This window comes from Pyxicephalus adspersus, chromosome 4, assembly GCF_032062135.1.
Source record: "Pyxicephalus adspersus chromosome 4, UCB_Pads_2.0, whole genome shotgun sequence".
NCBI classification, from domain to species: Eukaryota; Metazoa; Chordata; class Amphibia; order Anura; family Pyxicephalidae; genus Pyxicephalus; species Pyxicephalus adspersus.
Window position 1 is genome coordinate 36178943 of NC_092861.1, and position 20192 is coordinate 36199134.

General features: G+C 35.8%; 1 protein-coding gene across 3 annotated transcripts in view; it reads right to left on the bottom strand.

Annotated features, from left to right (window-relative positions):
• Nucleotides 1-243: 243 nt before the first annotated feature.
• The window catches only part of SPSB4 (splA/ryanodine receptor domain and SOCS box containing 4), a 91225-nt gene continuing 71276 nt past the window's right edge, over nt 244-20192 (bottom strand). For all 3 annotated transcript variants that reach the window (XM_072407875.1, XM_072407877.1, XM_072407876.1), the window contains exon 3: nt 244-4228. In XM_072407875.1, coding sequence (XP_072263976.1) covers nt 4101-4228 — 128 coding nt within the window. In that variant the 3' untranslated portion in view covers nt 244-4100. The remainder of the gene's footprint in view (nt 4229-20192) is intronic.

Genomic DNA, 20192 nt, shown 5'->3' on the forward strand with positions numbered 1-20192 from the left:
CTAACTCATGTAATTTATACAGTAAGATATGGTGAATGATGCTTCAACCAATGCAGTTGGTATATTAGGTTTTGTTGGAAGGTTTTGATAGAAGGTTTTATTTCTTGTAACCCAACAATCATCACGTTTTGACTAGACAGGTGAAGGACTTGAGAGAATATGTTTTCTATTAATGCAGATATGTGTATATTAAAAATGCCAAAACATTGAAAAATACAGCATTCAACAAACAAAATACACAGATTTGTATTTTTTTAATTTATTCAGACTTTTTCATAAAAAAAAAATCTCAAGCAATGCTAGCCAAGTCCATACTTTTCTCATAAATGACAAAGCAAACAGATATGCATTTATATAGATATGGAATCACTTTGTAGACATAGTAAATTTGGTGGAAATTTCAGAGTAAATTTGGTGACAGTTAAACAAATTTCCCCATTTTCTGAAGAATTCAAATACATTTTAGGTCAATTTCTGCCAATATTTTATGGTCAGTGAAAGGGGTAGGGATATTCTGGTCATGAACAGCTTAACATTGGGGAACTCAGCAGTGAGAAGTCTGTGATTTCAGCATTTATTAACCTTCTTCATCGTTCTAATCTTTATCTGGGGAATTTTGACATCAGGATTACAGTGCACAGCAATTTATCAGATAATTTAAAAACATCATAGTGATTTAGAATAATCAGATTTATAAAAAATGGTCACACTCAGGATACATTTTTAACACAGTGGCAGCACAATGAACCAGTGCCTAATTGCTACTATGGACACTGTTCTGCAAAGTTTGTATCTCATTTTCTGTTTGAGTAAATTCCTTTTGAATAGAGGGGGAAAGGATAGACCTTGGCCATGTTACTATAACTACGGTATCAGTGTCTCTTTTGGGGAGGTTGCCCTGTTACTTTCTATCTGGACAAGAATTCCTGTTTCAAAAACACCCATACTATAAATTTCTTGTATCTAAGTCAAGAGGGACTGGAAAGGAAGGAAAATCTTTTCAATATGGTCACAAACAGAAATAGAAATTTTAACTTCTTCACACTTTATCCAAAACTAAACTCAATATGGCTTGAGTTGAACTTAATGGTAGAACTTAACTGAAAAAGTAAAATATTGCAAACAGACTCTTTATTGCATGCTGTGTCACTTTAGCAATAAATAATAAACCTTCCCATTTGCAATAATTTCTAGAATATACTCTGAGCTGCACATGTGCAAATCAGTGTACATTTTCAGCATGCCTCGGTGTCAGAAAAAAAGAATTACTCCAGCACTGGCCACTTCTAAGAGGAGTTTCCTTCCATCTCCTTGAGGATACCATCAAGCAAACTTTTCATTTTGCTTCGTATGATGGGACATAAAAGAGCTGTGAGTAAAAGTATACTTGCTTTTAGCCCAACTGCAATGCCTGTGGTGTGCAGCACATCTGACAACCTCTCATCTGTAAGGGCTGGGTGTCAGCTCCATTAACTCAACAATGACAGAAATGAGAGAGGATCATCATAGCAAAAACATCATAATTCTGTATGTACATTATGGGGCCGAATGGACTTGTATAGATTCACCCACAGCCTACACACCAGACAAAATGAAAGGATATTTTTTGTTGAGGTTTTATTAAATGAATGTGAAAGGGAAAACCTACAGGCCATGACAGATAAATGTGAAATTCATGACAGTTTTTTCAACACATAAATTAAAATCAGTTAATGACATCCAAGTTGTGCTTTTTCAGACTAATGTTCTTGTAACAATCTTTAGTATTGTACAACTATCTGTACAAGGAACATATTCATAAGTCTCATAAAGAAACATATTTATGACCATTTTTAATTGACAACCTGCAGCCAGGCTGGATCTGAAATGTTTTAAACCATAACTTTTAGGACAAGAAATGAAAATGTGGGCCAATCTGTGGGCCAATGTGGGTCAGTCTAATATCTTCCTGCTGGCCTGGCATCATTGTTTTGCGATACACGGAGGCCCACAACTCTTTGTGCCAGAATTAAGTAACTCCCTTACCTATATGTAGGAGTTACATCATCCAGATCTTGCCAGTGAAGATAGATGAAGACTAAAGACTGGAAAGCAGACAGGCCAGGATGTCAGGGCAGCAACAAGGGACATTGCACCTGTAGCAGCACTAAAACGGGGCAATCTGACAAATAAATCTATCATAACGTGCACATATGTTGTGCATACCTATACATAATAGCAAGGATCTGGCCATTGGTAGCTTTCCATTTAAAGTAAATAGGCAAATTAAGCATAAGCCTAGAGCAGCACCATCCATAAGTAGTGTAGTCAATCATTAATTATATTTTGGTTTTGTTTTTTTTATAAAAATCCACTTTTTGTATTAATTTAAACCACCTAGGTGCCCATCCAGCATCACATTAATGTAGAATGGAGTATGCTTCTACTACTTTTACTTTTCACAAGGGGCCTCACCTATAAGAAATGAAGCAAGATAAATTATATCCTATAGTGCTCCAAACAGGTGTCCTCCACAAAGGTGCATTCAATTAATATAGGCAAGCCTCAAGTCACAAATGCTTTTATACAAGAAATAAGGATGAATCAGCAACACAAAATACTTTCTTATAACACAAGTAAAATTTTAGTCTGAAGACCTTTTCAACTCATAATGTTAAAAGACGAGATTGTCACTTGTGCCCGACACTGCTATCAATTCTTTTGTATTGCAAATATAACTATGGCCTCCTATTGAAAATATGTGATGCAGCACCTAATTATCAATGCATCACTACTTACAATTTTCTGTTAGAGTATACTTCATTCTGCCAATGAAGTGTACCTATAACAGCTTCCTGTGATGGGGTGGCAGAGCAAAAGTTGCCACTTTTAGGTAGGCTGTGCCTTCTTGCACTACAATAAGATGGAAAACGAAACATGAGATATGACTATCACCATTGTCACTGCTGATTCTCTAGCCTGTAGCTTGTCACTTTAGCACCTAGCTATGTTTAATTATCCCCACTGCTTTCTAGATCGACAGCATTGCCTCTGTTATTTGAGCTGCAGTGTCTGGGAAAGGGGACATGAGAGGTACAAATGAAGAAATACTTGGCTCGGTCAGGGAAAGTAAAGGGAGTTTTATTGTTACCTTTATAAGGCTTGTGCATCACATAACTGGATTTGGTACTTGTTTAAGTTTATATATAGGAACATTTTGTTAAGTGACAAAATGTATGGAAACAGTAAAGTATGAGCCTTGTCTTTAAGATAATGATGATATTCATTAAGAATTATTTTAATGTGTGCATTGGGGTCCCTATATGTTGTAGTAAGGCATGTGAATTTAAAGGCAACGTTTAATTATCCCTGCTTGACATGATAAATAAGGGTTTCCATTCCAGCACCATCTAACTTTGGCAGCCCAGATACATCCCTTATTCACACAATAGTTCCAGGCAGGTATGTGGAGGCATTGCCCATAGCCACTTTTTATAGTTTAGCTTTCAATTTCTAGACTACATAATAATTAAAGCTAAAACTTAGGTGTATTGCTACAGGCAGCACCACCAGGTTCCTGTCCTTCAGTTTTGTTCATGAAATGAATTATTTTTGATGAAGGTCTCTTTTTCCTGTAATATTGGCAAAAGGGACATTCATGCTGGTTTGTCAGACAATCAGTTGGCTGTGTTCAAGTATGGATATTCCCAATTCACTATACTATTCCAATTCATCATTTTTAGCAAGATTATAATGAGCCTTCGTATTGGTGGAAATGCTTTAAATTAATATAAATTCCATCTGATACTACTGTAGTATTGTATACAGAAAGGTGAACTTCAAATTGAAAACCAGGAATCCTTCTTGATGACATAGATAGTACTGGATGGAGCATCACACATATTCTTTCCAGTAGCTTCATTTTTGCCCTGTGGCACTGCATCCCAAGAAAAAGAAAAAGAAAATCAATATATATATTTATATATATTAAAAATTAAATAATGTATAAGTAACCGCTGTAAAGGAATTTTGTTTCCATGTAAACAATATCTGTTGAGTTGCATTATATCTTCTTTTTATTTTCGCCTATGTTGTCCTGTTGAGGCTACAAGAGGGAGCAGTCACTGGTATTGTAAATAGTTCTTTAATGACTGAGGCAACGGTAAAGACTCAATTTGGTGCAAACGGTCTCTGCCAATAGCAAATCGAACTGATCTTCGGCATAAGTCCATCAAAGGCAGCGGTTCCGCTGAAAAACAATAAAATGTACATTATTTTGCTTGATATGTACTTTCTGTATATTTCCAAGTAATCCTTATTCTAACATAAAAATAATTTCAATAAAATAGAAAAAGAATGATCAGTCTTCAATGGCTAAATCAGAACTAAGTGGTGCTATACTTTGAGATATACAAATTGATAACAGATAAGGTAGCTGTATTTGAATTATCTTGAACTTTTGCATGTGTTATAAATTAGACACCAGCCCAAAGCACAGTAATCAGGGTACACAACATAAAGCAGCTGCACAGTACATAATACTGTTCAGTATTGATCTATGTATTACAATACATGGATCAATACTGAATTAAAAAAATGACACAGTAGGAATGAATGCTATAGTTTACACATCCCATACTCATCACATACATATTTATACCTTTAATAGTACAATGCCTACAATTAAACATATTAAAGAGAAACAAGAACAGTATTTAGTCGATTGTAATGGGTTATAATCAAGTCTGTGAACTGACTAATTACATTATGCATTCATGACTCCCTGTTTAAACAGCATGATAGGCTTTCCATTGGGTAACTGATGGAGGACAAGGAATAGCTCATCCTTCTTCATTAGGAGCTCCCAGTTCACATAATCTGGACAGACTACATTAGAAAGCAACTGAAGAATGTTCTACTTTCTAAATAAAAGTTGAAAACCTCTAAAAAAAAATTGAACTTCAGACAGATTACTGCAGCACTGTATTCAGATCATCATTAAATAATAGTAAGATTTTAATGCAAAAAGTGCAAAAACCTTAATTTATTGGCATTAGTCTATTGTAATCCTCTATAAAGAAGGACTAACACTGGTAGGTGCAGCACAACTCATCAGTCTGCTTTTCTCTTTTCAAGGTCCAGTCATAGGTCCTCATTTATTACAGCTCTCCAAGGCTGGACAGAATAGACTTTCATCAGTGAAGCATCCATTCCAGGTTTGCTGGATCACCCAGCTGAAAGTGTATTTTCTCCAGCCTTGGAGAGCTTTAATAAATCAGGCCCTTTGGCTCAGGGTGGGCAGGAGACCTGTAAGCATCAGCCACAGTTAAAAATCAAATCTCGTGTCCTGTATTACCAGATGTACAGGAATACAAACCATTTGGCAGGTAATTAGTTCTAATATATGAATCCCATCTGTATATTTAGGGGTTTGTCCACAGCTTAACTTTTCTGGATGTGTGATAATACATTTATATCTGCATTGCTAGAAATGATTATAATAAATACTAAAAATTTGACCTCCTTTATCTCCTCAAGCAAAATATAAATTGAGCTTGTCTGGTATAGCATATCGCCTCTGCCTATTTTTTTTTTTTTTTTTTAATATCCTTGTGTGTTTGAATGGGAGGCGAGCCAGCACAGCATACCATGTTGAGGTCAAATCTTCAAATCTCATATAATGGTTTGAAAGGCACTGCCAAGCGAGTGTGGCAGAGTGCATTAAGGGATTTGGAATGTGCACCTCTAGGCTGAGCACGCCTCAGACACTGCAGTGCGGTGTGGAATTTCTGCTTTCAACAGGAAACCATAGGTTTCCTCATAGGCTATGAAAATACTAGTCATGCACATTTGTACAGTAACGCACTGTGTAGAGTTCAAACGTTTTCCAGGGGCTGCTGCAACAGCTCAGCTGTAGGACTAGCTCCTATGAAAATTCCTAAGAGATGACTGCCTAACACTGGCAGCAATAACCATTAATTAATATTCTTTTCTCTTTCATGTTTTAAAGAGAAGCTCTGGTCTTACTAAAAAGAAGGTTACTGTATACCACAATGAGCTGTTTAAACAAATGAATACAACCAATTTACATTCTTGACTATTTGGAGGAGAAGCATTCTCTAACAGAAGACATTTTTTGTTCTGGTTCATCATTCACCCATTAAATATAATGGCTCTTTATGTACTAGGCTCGGTAGGTGTAAATAGGGCCTACACAAAAAAAATGTTATTTGTGTAAGAATAACATTTTTTTCTGGTTAACAGGCTGTAAAAGCTGTTTGGTTTTTAGGAGCATCAAGAACATTTTCAGCCTTTCAGAGCCACTTATCCTCTACCTTGAACTGCTCTGTGTATAGTAATTGGAATTTCTCAATGTTCAGAAAGGATTGTTGAATATAAAAAAAATGAGTACTTTAACAATAACAATCTGCACCTTTTGGGAAAAAAGGCAAACACTGAAAAAAATTATATATCAGATTGTTACAAACCTATTGTTACCTATAAGGGATTGAAAAGGTTTACTATGTAACGATTCCTGAATGTCTTGTAATTTACAATGAACCATGGACAATTACACAATTATATTGTAACATTACCAGAATTTATTTTAAAATATTGATCATTTTAGAGGTATCCTCTACCAGGAATGACCATCCTAACCCTAATAAGGTTCTACACATACCACATTCTACCATATTAGTTAAGACTTTAGTCCTAAGGAAATATTTGTTAGCTAGTGTACAGTCTAAGTTTTAATGGGCGACTTTGATCAGTGCAGCTAGTATGAAGTCCTTAGATCCTCCTTTATCTGTTTTTCTTCGTTCTTATAGAAGGATTTCTTTCATCTTCACTAAGCATTTTTAATCTGTAAAATGAGTCATTACCATCTGCGGCAGCAATGATCCCACTAAACACACTTAATTCTACCTTGTTTCTTCAAAGAAGCCTTGTTTAGGACACTGAAGGCCCAGCCGCAAAACAATTTCCCGTTTTAATGTTTCTTACCCTCCTACTAATTGACAACTGCTACTGAATTTTCCTTGTAGCTCCCTCTGGAGGCAAAAGTTATATTCTACTTTAAGTACTGCTTTAAAAAAACATTATGATTGGACTTGAATTCAGGAAATATTTTCAAATACAGTGGAAAGAAGTCCAAATGTTCTTTCTATGTCAAAATGATGATACTGGGTCTTAATCATCTGACTTGCTGAACTGCCAGCAGCACTGGTTCCCAGCTACTACAAGAGGTATTTCTACCTATTATGAGGCATACTTCTTATGATAAATTTATAATAAAATTATACATATACATGAAACCATAAATGAATGAAAAGATCTAAAAAACATGTTCAATTTTTATATTTCAATACAACTCTATTTTAGTTGAGAAAATAAATATCCTTCACTGATCTATGCCCATTGCAAAGAAAAATAAAGAACCCTCCTATTGTAAAACCTGAGCATTTCTTGTGTTTGGAACTCAAAGTTAAAATGGATAACTCTAAGGACCACTTGAGGTAAGCTGTTTTCGCACAATAACAAAAGTCTGAGTAACACTTAGTCCACCCATTTTAATCTAAAAATTAAAAGGTAAACAAATTAATAAAAAAAAAAAAAAAAGAAAAAAAAAAAAAAGGGAATAGAGAAAAATATATATAAAAAATTAAAAAATATATATAAAGCATACCCTACATACATATGCATGCATACATGCACAAACATATTTGTATGGGGACAGAGATTGGGTATATGCACCTAAAACTCTTTTAAAAATATTGAAATAAAATACAAATTTAGAAAAGCAAGCATTCAAAAACGTAAAATCAAAACAACAAATTAATATCCCAAATTGAACGCTGCAATCATAACTAGAAATGTGTTATCATTTAATAGTATTACAGAACAGAAAAGTATCTGTGTAGAATGTATTATTCCTCACAGCCATAATTTTATCCAACAAATTTACAATTCTGCAAAATTCCTAAAACGTTTTAAATCCCTTTTAGATGCTATTTAGATTTTTAAGTCAACATCCAGATTAGAATTTTTGGTTCACCAAAACAAAGTGTCTCCATGAATGAAAACAACTCTATTTTAGTTAGAAAGAATGTATCTTCTTGCAATATAATTGCCAGATGTTTTGTTTTCTTTTGGTGGGATCAATACAGCTATAAAAAAATGAAACCTAAGTGTAGAACAAACAATGCACTTCAGCCAATTACATCTGATACATAAATAGAATTCATTGTTGAATATTGTGCAAATATAAAAATCATGAATAACAATAAGCCTCTGATGTTAAACAAATTTACTGCCTCTTGGTAATACTCATTCCACCACTTGCATCAAAGCATTTATCTTTAAAGATGAACTGATTTTTTTTCCTGCAAACATTACACATTTAAGGCATCCATAAGGCAGACCTGCCATAGTATGTTCACCCAAGGACATGTAAAAAAAAATTTTTTTTTGGAAGCAAACTTGATGTTTACATGATTCTAATGCGTTATCCAAAATTAAAATAGTTATGACCATGGTTGCCCATTCCTACTAATTAATAAGTGCTAACTAATCAGGTTTGAAACAGAAAAAAAAATAATGCTATATGCTCCCTGAGCCTTCATATTTACCTACAATATGTAAAATGTTGCCAATCCAAAAATCAATTTAGACAGGGGCACTGGGCAAATTTGCAGCTTTATCCTCCACACCATCCCAACCCTTCTACTGACATTAACAATGATTGCAATAGGTGCAGATAAACCATGCAATGACATTGTCTGTATTAGCATGGTACCATTACCCACCACATAACTACTGGTGTATTTTGCTTTGGTACTCAGTTTTAACCAGCTTTGCTGTCCCTATTGTTTGCTGCAGGAACCTAAAGATACATTTGCACCACGTGACTTGCCGCAGGCCCTAGGTCTATCAGTTGATTTGATGAAGAGTGACAAAGGTAGTAAAAGGCACACACTTTTGATGATAGTTACTCCTCTTCTGCATATTACCTGCTCTAATATTGCAAAGAAAATACACTAATCAATGAACTGGTTCTGGCTAGTAATTTTAAGTGTTTAAAGGTAACATAATACCTTACATTTGGATTGTAGCACAATACATATGACTGTGCACAAGGTAGCAAATGTTTAACCCAACACTAGGCAATCACATCCCTGTATATCGCTGATCACAGGCAACACTGCATTGCACATTCTTCAATTATAGAAAGATGTAGGGGAAAGGCGGCCTAATCACAACATATTTTACTGCCTGTCCCTGCTGCCTAGGCTATGGAGGAGACAATTGGAGGGAGGGGGTAGGGAGACAAATTACATTTGGTTCCAGAATGGCTGTGAAGGTTGTTCTCTATAGTGGAACATGAATTAATGATTCCCAGAGACATATCCACACTACATTTATTAGCAACCATAAAGAACATACTATACATGTGCTAAAATGTGTTTATTGTTTACATTAGGAAAGAATGTGATTTTATTCATTAATGGTGGCAGAATGCAATATTAACATCACAGCAATCACACTGCACAGAACATGAAACTAAGATTGCATGAAGGGGAACTCCGCAACATGACAAACTGCTTCAGTAATGTACTAAACAGTGTCAGAACACGTAATGTCCCCTGCTGTGTTAATGCAGGAGAAATGGCTATAATTTAACTGCTTTTACTAAAATGTGCTCATCTAGCAAAATTTTACTTAAATCAATTTTGTGGCAGGCACAATTTGGAGGGCATTCTTTCAACAGTTTATGTTGTAGCTAATGGCATGGCTTGCATTCTGTGCCTGTACATTCGAATAACCTCCCGTCCTCAGCAGAGCTAGCTATGCTGTGTTCATTTATCTTCCCTATTCCCCATGGATAACTCAGATCCTCTGCAGACTAAACAATCTACAGGCCATGACAGACTGGAAACTGCAGTGACGGCAGCTAGCATGCTAGCCGATTTTGAAGGTATAGAAAGGATGGTAGCGCTAGTGTGCATTTGTAGATGAATGTGTTAGGTCATATGTTATGCTTCTGCGTGTGGTACATTTCCTGCCTTGAGCTAGTTGTTTCCTTGGTTCCAAAGTTTGTAGATGTGGTTCATAAGATTTATGCAATGTAGTCATTTTCTGCCCAAAGATACAATGCAGTATCCATTTTAGAAATCGGAAAATATTTGGCGATATAGCTCTTTAAAAATCCTTTTCTCATGACTCACTGATTATAGACATAGAAGTTAATTAAATCACCTACAACAGTTACTAAGCTACTCAATAAAACAGCACATGGTGCTCGGTTCAAAGAGTTGTAGACATAGCAACCCATTAAAATCTATTTTTTTGCTGATCTGACTTTTAACTGGATTCTGGCTAGTTGCTATGCATTTCAGCATATTGCAATCAATACAGAACAAGCCTGCATGAATCCAACTAAAAAGGCTAAACACTAAATATAACCATTTATCACTTGTACTTTCTTTCTGAGCAAAGACAGAAAAAGTGACCCCTCTTCATCAGGGTCTTATGCTGAATAACCGTCAGTATTGTAGAGGAGGCATGTTCACAAAGTAAAGAACTCTTCCAATGTTACGGGAAAGCACAGTAGAGCCTTCTTAGGTCAGGAGGTATCTACAAACCTCATTCCAACACAAATCCCAAAAATATAGGGATGATGGCCTTTTTACAATTTTAGAATAGTAGTTGGAGCCATGCAAAAATGTTCTTTTATGCCACTTGCCTGACTATATAATCATAATCAATGGTGGACAGTACAAATAAAGGTTAACAACATCTGAGATACGGACACCTACTAGATACGATCGGGACTTCTCTGTCGCTCTGGGGCTCTTGTAACTCTTTAATGACCAAGACAAACTCTGCAGTTGTTTCTTTTTGCATATCAAAGCACAGCCATAAAGTTGTTTGTGATTATCTCACAGTGAGGATTTTATACAGTAACTGGTACCACGCTGCCTAATAATATGTTGAGACAAACCTGTTCTGACTTACATACAAACTCAACTTAAGAACACATCTACAGATCCTATATTGTATGTAACCAGCGAACTACCTGTACAATCTAATATTGCAGGGCTTATTAAACAGCATACAATTGTTTCAGGCTTGCTGACCATCATCAATGCTCTGAGTGGAGCAATGGCCTCTATGGGGGAGGACTTAAAAGCATGAAGCTCATTGGTGACCAATGAGAAAATATAACTGGTCAGGTTACTGTAAAGCAGGTAAAAAGGAACCAAAAACTCATCCACTAAAGCAGTGTGAAGGCCAGTAGATCCTTCTCAGAGTATAAGGGATATAGGCTCCTTTTATCACAAATCCCAAATAAAAACTTTCATTTTTTTAATTTTTAAACTGCAAACATCTTTATGGAAATATTTCATTTTAACTAGCAAGGTAGATAATTGAAAAAATTTACCGGGTCAAATCCAGTTCAAATTAAATAACGCAGGTTTCAATCATGACATATACTATACTTATTACAGCACATTGAAATATTTTCCTAGTATTTTCAATTAAGCTCTCACGGACAGTTAGAACATCTGTATGCTGAGACGAGACGTGTGGGTAATCACTGATTCCAACAAAGAAATGCCTCTTAAATCATAATTTCTTCCTAATAAATGCAGAATATCTTTAAAATCCGATTAATGAACTTTAGAACATTCTAAATATTTTGGATTCCATCCACATTAAAATTTGTTACAGCTACACACCTAGTTTTGCTTTATATAATTGGCATGCACTACAAAAACTTATGTCTTTAAACCTTTTGGATCCCCAACCTACCATTGTGTGGTTTTCATTTTCTTGACCATACTACCCCAATCATTATTGTAAATCTTTATTAGCCGAAAAAGAACTCAGTTGTTTTTCACATCATTTAAGGCCACTGAATATTCCGGTAACTTAAAAAGTTGGGCGCATATGGATTGTACCTTGAATATTCAAAAAAAAACTGCTTTGAAAATGAGGGTAGTTATACTTCAGTTATTTTCTTTTAAAAACGGAATAATGTTCAGAAACACATGAATCTGAAAGAATCAATTTCAAATTGTTAGCATTTTTCCCAAGTATAACCTTATTGTATTTGGCTAACAGAAGCTTCAATTACTTTGATGGATGGGAACAATGTTTCAGTTCAAACAAGCTGAATAAACAACAGTGAACAAGAGAGACTTTAGCACACAAAATAAAGTACCTAGCCTTTCTTGTGCTATTATTTGTATCACTTATTTGGGCTAGTACAAGTAAACAGCACAACCTATGGACCCAAAAATCTGAACTCTCAATAGACAGAAGAGTAGACCATAAAGTCTGAAAGCCGTAGCCATAAAGGAGGCCTATGTATATTCTCTGGTTGGTGCAGACTGCATGATCAAAAGTAGTCTGGGGCTGGCAATGGCTTGGTATGATCTGTCTCATAAAACAAGTTCAAAGGAAAACAAATATAATATTGACTGTGTGTCAAACCCTGTCACTTCTGATGTAATCATTGTTCTCAAAAACTGTAGGGCATACAAACGTAACTGCATTCTTTAGGTGTTTAGATATTTTTGGCAATACAGTATAGTTATTACATTCTTGGTGGTAGGAAAATGTTAAGGGATAGAAAATATATCTTCTAGTTTACCCTGTACTTGCGAGTTTAGAGTAATATGAGTATGCAGAATGAACTTGCATTAAAATTTCAGACACTTCAGGGCCCAAAGCCACTATCCCCACCCAAAGGAATGTGATGGCATGATTACATAGGTGCTATGGGTATACAGGAGGTAAGTATATATTTTAATCTTTTCCTTCCAAGTACACTTTTGTTCTTCTAACATTGCAATATCTACATAGACATGAGGCCCTATTCTTAAGACAAAGTATTATTTACAATAGTTACAACTCTACTATGTGAATGATAAAATAATAAAAACAAGTGCAAGTATATGAAGAGTATCAGCATTTACATTTTCTTTCATTTTAAAAATGTATTGTTTTATTTAAATACTGTAAAACATATACAGTGAAAGCCATACACAGGAAACATAGCTAAATGTATCTAAAAATACCTTATCTAATACTGTATCCAATACTGTATCTAAAAATACCTTATGTCAGTTTCATATCTGCTACCTTTCCCATGCACAGCTTTCACTGTAAAGATTTTACAATGTAGCCCGATTAAATAAGGATGAAGTTTACACTTTTCTTTCACATTTTACCATCAATTTATTATTATATACAGTATTCCTTTATGTTTTATTTCAGCTCCAAACTCCTCAACACAGAGAGGATTAATATTTCATGGTAAATGTTATAGGTTCTGACACGTTTCAGTATAAATTTTACAACATCCATTCCTGCTGTCTGTTCCTATCTAAAATAAAAACATTACAAATGCAAGGATAGAAGCTGCAAAGCTTTTATCAAAAACAGTAGGCTTTCTTCTAGAGAAATGTTTGCTCAATATAGGGTATAAAAATGTCCTGCGTTGTAGTTGCTCATTGATGACATTACAATAAATGTTTATTTTAAAACCACATTCTTTCACAGTTTCACATAGTTGATGCGTTGTGGCTCTATGAACTGAACTGTAGACAAAAGGTAATGGTCAACAGGCATTACTTGATAAAAATGCTGTCTTTGTTGAAGCTGAACTCCAGCTTATGTTTTCCCCAACTTCAGCCTTCTCCCTCTGAAGTCCCCTGCCCATTTTTTAAATTTGCTTTATGCATGCTAAATGCATGCTTTTAACCTCTAGCTGTTCCAATGATATCATGGGTCGCTTCCTTTTCTACACACATCATTATGTAAGTCCCACTCAGGTCAGGACTAATGTATGCCCAGCTTGAATGATGATGTCCTTCCAGGTGGCAGGTTCATGACAGCCATGATTTATTCATGCCAGACAACTAGAAATTATTGCAGGGGAAGGCTCCCATCTAAAAGTTCAGTATTTGTTATTATTTTTTTAAAGAAAGTTCCACTATAATGCTGCTACAAATTAGAATCACCATTGCAGGTCTAAGCGTAGGTTGTGTTCCGGCTATGACAGAAGAAATACATTTTCAGATTCCCCCAGACTTAAAGAGTTGGGTTCATGTGGGCTGATACTTCTAAACAATTTTTGATCCAATAAAGCAAATTGGATCTGAAGTAAAATCAACTTTTGACTTTTGCAGGTAACCGATTTGCCAGTCCTTTTATTTTTTTGGAGAAATGGAAACTGGAGAATACACCCAATACATTATAGAGGAATTGTCTGTGAGCTGCTTCAAGCATACTTACTCTAGGTTAGTGATGAAACAAACTGAAGCCAGAGTATCTGCATGATAACCAGACGACTATTATTTGCAGACAGGGAGGAAAGCACTGACAGAATTAATGGAATGTGTTGCCATTGTTTAAAATTAATATTTAAATATAAATTATTTAGCATAAAATATACACTATGCAGAAGAAAACCATCTGCTCCCGCTAGTCCCTACAGAATCTCGTTATTCCCTCACTAGGCGACAATACTTTGTTTCTTGTACACACACAACGTAAATCCAGATAACCCCTATGTCAAAGATACCTCTGCCCTTCCTGTAGCAGTCATATGCCCCAGCTCTCTGCATACATTAGAGGCCAGGGAAGTGGTTATTGGTGCAAATGATGGCGTGTTGTTGGCTTTTGACATAAAGTCAACATTTGCATATAAGTAACAATGATATGCAGTCAGCTTTGGCTTCATGTTTTAGAAAAGAGTGTTTTGGTGTTTCAGCAAAATTTGAAGGTATTGCTGTGTTTAAATGAATGCCTGGAAAAGATCAGTTTAGAGGTTTTTTAAATGACAAGAGTAGACTGTTAAAGATGAAGTCTGTCTTATGTTTATTTATCAATTTTAATTTCTTCCGGTTCACAAGCTTCAGCTCACTCTTGCAAGCTCTGAATTTATTATTAGTTTGAATTTTAAGAACATGTTCATCCTTACATAAATTGTCTTCTTTCTCTGCATGACACTCTCACAAAGGATTTGTTCACAAGAAAGGTTCATTCTGACAGTTACACAATTCCTAAACAAACACATTTATGGCTTAGCTTCATCTTTACCTGTAAATTAGGAACTTTTTGCTTTTTTAGATTGTGTTGCTGTTCATCAGCCTCTAAAGTGAAAGGCAGCTTTTCATGCTTCAACTCCCCAGCAGACTAAACAATTTATGGGTCGCCGAGCACAAGGGGAAACTTTATTTAAAAGGCTGCCATTTTCTTTCTATATAATACAGCGTTGTTTGACCTTGTTTTCCTGTGCCTGACCCTAAGGAAATGTGCATGGTCCACCAGCTGCAGTGCTCCATAAGACAGAGCAGGAAAAAAGTTCCTTGTCATGCAGGAAGCACAAACTTGTTAATTATTCATCTCTTGCTGGTAATGCATATTTGGACATCCATATTTTATTTTCTTATATGAAAAAAAATATTTTTTTATTTAGTTGAGGTTTAGGCTCAGGTCTTTAGGCTATAATATCATTGAAGAAACCCTGTCACCAGAAGATTTTACAAATATAAGAATAAATGTGCATTTACATTTTTATTGCATTTCACTAACCTGCAAAAGCCACCACTATGTAGACATTGCCAGCCTACAGAATGCTGATGGGTGATGCCACCTTGGATATGTCAGCAGTCCCAGCAGGCTTACAGCTTTTATTGTGTATAAATCTTTGCCCTCCCCAACAGCTACAGTACATAAAAATGATATCAAGAGATTTGTTTCAAGAAACAAGGAAACGCGTTGGTTACACATATAAGGGTAAATAGGAAGGTTGGGGAGCAATTTAAAGTAGATGGTCATCCATGCCTAATCATTAGCCTATTTGGTTTAAACACAGATTTATAAAGTCGAGCTTGCTAGTAATCAATGGTGCCTTTAAAAAGTGTAGGTGTTTTTAACACTAATGTGTAGATTGGTCTTCTAGGTGCCGACTCTTCAGGGTAAGGAATTTGATAAACTTTTGAACAACTTTGTTGGGACAGAACAGGACAGGTCAGTCGGAATGTTGAAGTAACAGATAAAAGAGTAAGCCTTTTCATGGGTAATATTTGTTTTCACATGGTATTACATTATAAGCCAATAAGTAAGTGTTTTTCAGAAAGGAGAGGGTTATGATGTGGAAGAAGGGAGGGGCTCTTTTAACCAAATTTTAACCTCTTTCCCGGAGAAGTCCCATTTGCCCATTACAAGTAAATTGAAAACTTTTGAAATGCCACTTATAAAAAACTACAAGAAAGCATTTTTTATTATTCTAAGGCCTTTATATTAATATAGCTGTCTCTATGTTATTTGCTTTGGGACTTAGTTGAATAGATGCCATTTTGTTTATTTTGTTTTTGTATGATAGGCTTTACCTGTATGTGAAATAATTGTTTGCTAATATGAATACATTTGGACACAAGTGATTGTATGAACTTTTTTTTAATTTTCTGGAAGACAAAGCAGTGATCCCGCCAGTTCCCCGAGAATATCTGTACTGTACTGTATCCCCCATGAGGTGCTAAAGAAATAAAGGACGGAGTGGTGATGCATGGTATGTCCATATATCTGTAGTCAGTTTAAAGGTGATCAGCTCTGCTTTGGCAATTACCAGCAACTCTATGGTTTCCTATGGTGTCTGACTTTATTGAAATGCCTGCCTGGCTAGGTAGACACTCCAGCTAAAAGAGGGCTGCAAAATAAAGATACAAAAAAAAAATTCAAAATGAGCACAAAGTGACACAAGAAATATTCTTGAATCTTAGTGATCTTAAGAGTGTGGAATGCACAGTTAAAATATTTATCTATCCAAGAATGGGAGAAACCATAGCTCTGCATGTGTAATGGTTTCTGACAGCACTGCACCCTCTTTCAGGAAGGCCTGCTAACCTTTTTTAAACTCTTTTTACAATAGACAAAGGTTTCAAAGAATTAAAAGTGTGATCTATGAAAAAAGCTGGTGCCAATAACCATTTATTTAATGGTAGGTGTGCCTTTATTTCATTAAATACCACATTAATCTATAGCTAAATGTAATGTGAACAAGGCAATAAATAAATCAAAGGATTCTTTATGTAAACCATAGGAATGCAGAGATAAGTCCATAAAGATCAGTAAAGCTTAATGAGCCTGTATTTTTAGCTAATCTTCCTCCACTGCAGGGTGAAAGGACAATGGCTCACACAGCACATTGGGTTTATAGAATGCTGTGTAAAATTGTGCGTAAATTGTGTGTAAAATTCTGAAATTCTGTTTTAGCTTTTTATGTTCTTTACTTGAATTACTCTTTTCAGTAGTAAATGATGTCCAGCAGATGGAGGGTGCTGGGTTCCACAGAGTAAAATGTGTTGGGTGCCATTTGTGATATGCTCTGCAGTGTGAGGTGTACTGGGTGTTCTGTTGGGTGCAGTGTGATGTGTGCAGTGTTAATATGTAGTATGAGGTGAGCTGGATGCAGTGTTATTATTATGCCCAATATCCCCCAAAAACCATTTTCCTTGCTGTAGGCCTCACATTCTATATCATCCCATTCTTATTTGCTAACCAAAGCCTGGCTTGGAAAATTTACTCACTGGGTTGTTATATGTCTTAGGGACTCCACTGTTTCCAGGATGTCCCCCTCTTGACATGAATCCCAACTTTGGTGTTTCCACTCTCCATGATAAACAAATTAAAAACCCTGCAGAGAAAATAGATTTCCCCTAATATGGTGACAGCAGGAATACAGACCTTAAAAGTGCAGAGATCCTTCCACTGGACCTCCAATGAAATTTAAGAAACCATCAGACATTCTAACTCTCCAGAACGAAGAACTAAAAAATCAGTCATGGATGGACTGACACTGAAAAACAGGGCACTGTCTTTATTCTGAGGAGTCATGCTGAGCTGTTTTGGAAGAATTTGATTGTGAACATTAAGTGTTCTTCAAACATGTACAATCTCCTGTCATTTACAGTTTATGCGCACACATAGAAGGAAATGAAGATGTAATTGCTTATTGATTCGTACAAGTTCTTCCAAACCGGCATCTATTTTTAAGAGACCTTTACTGTGAGAAGGTTACTGGTGCTCATTTGTCTGTGATCGGAGTCCCATCTGAAGTATGGTTCTGACTGAATGGTAAAATAAATATTTTAGAAAACAGTTACTCAGCCATTGTAAGATCTTTGTCAACATAGATATCAAAACCACTCACATTACTAGAGGAAAACTATCCTAATATAGCAAAACTGGAAGAAGAATCGGTCCTGGATTAAACCACAAATATAGTGGTTTATGTTTATGTGGTATAAAAGGTCACCAACCAATCTAGATTTGTCTAAATTGACTTGAAAATTGCAATGCGCTACCTAAAATTTCAAGACAGGATCGAATTTATATTTTTCTCATGGAGGCAAATTTTAATGAAATTACAATAGGTGGACAGATTTAATAAGTTTTAATTTATCTTTATCATTCTGATTCCTGTTATTTTGTTTTCTAAAATAAGCTTAGGTTACCTTACTTTAGGTATTGATGTATTCTGCTCAAACAATAGTCCAGTATATGTGTCTTAGGTATGTAATTGACCATTTGTAATGGCTATGTTACAACATTTTCCCAAATGACTGCTCTGGGACTCTTCAGAAGTACTGAAAATCTGTAAAATTAAACAGATCTTCCAAGACATAACTAGCAGAGGTGTACATGTGAAAGAACAAATTTATGGAGGCAGGAATTGTACAGACTGAAGATATTGGGATAGTGCTAAGCACTCTGGCCTTTGTAGCGCTAGATCTCAGGTTCGAATCTCGGCCAGGACACTATCTGCATGGAGCTTGCAGGTTCTCCCCGTATTTGCATGGGTTTCCTCCCACATTCAAAAAACATGCATTTAGATTAATTGGCTTCCCCCAAAATTGTATTAAAGACACATGACTATGGTATGGACATTGGATTGTGTGTCCCTCTGAGGGAAAGCTAGTGACATTACTATGTACAGCACTGTATAATATGATGGCACTATATAAATACTGTATAATAATAATATTTAACAATTTCAAATTGGTAATGGCTGGATATTTCACCCCCTGCATTACAATAATGCCAAAAGGCTGGCAACAGAAAATTGATATGCTTTATTTCTGTCACATAAAGTCCAGGACTTATGGTAGAATATTAACAATGACATTTGTTTGTTATAGTCATACACCAGTGTGATAAAACAGCATAAACCTAAACATTCACACTACCTACAGATATAGCTCTTGGCCTCTTGTACATAGACACTGGCAGATAATGAAACACTTTTATTAATGCTAACATTCAAAATCTTCTGTTGCATGATGTCCTGATCACACCCAAACATGGCATGTATGAGCACACCGAGTAGTACCGGTACCGAGTAGTACTAGTACTATCAGGCTAATCAGGCCAAAGTTCTAGGGCATGCGCAGAAGGAGCCCTTTCATCAATAGGAAAAAAAAATTGCCGATCTCACACATGCGCAGTGAAATCGGCAAGTTTCTTCCCAATCTACGTCACCCGATCTCACGCCTGCTCAGTGCGAGATTGGATGACGAAGTAAGTACAAAACGGAAGAAGAGAGAAGATGTCGGCCTCTGGTCCTCCCTCTGTGCCAGGCCAAAGACGGATACCCGGACAACGTGGGACCCGATGGAAGAAACCTCCCAACAGATAGACTGATCTGCCGGACTGAAGGTAAGTGTGATTTTTTTTTGTTTTGGGTTAACTTCTGCTTTAAAATGAATCCATGTTCGAGTTGAACAACATCCACATAATTTTAAACAATATTTTAATTTCATCATTGGCTTTCTCCGATTTCATATCTCCTAATAAACATCTACATGGACTTGAAGGAAAAAGTTTGTCCTCACAGTTCTACTGCTGCTGTTTTATAGGTTTCTTATACTTGTATGAGCTCAGTATTAGATTTCTGAAACAACAGGCCTCTCAATCCAAGTTTCTAGGATGGTTAAATTATTTATGAGATATATGAGTACCCAAGGCAACCTCACCGGCTGCAGAAAGGTCAGCGGTTTTTATACACACCAAACCAGACACATAAATTATTAACTATTCTTATTCGGCTGCTTGAACAGAAAATTATGTCTATTTGTATTTGTTCCCCACAACTTCTTCATGAAGCAAAATCCTGAAATTGAATCAATAAATGGAATGGG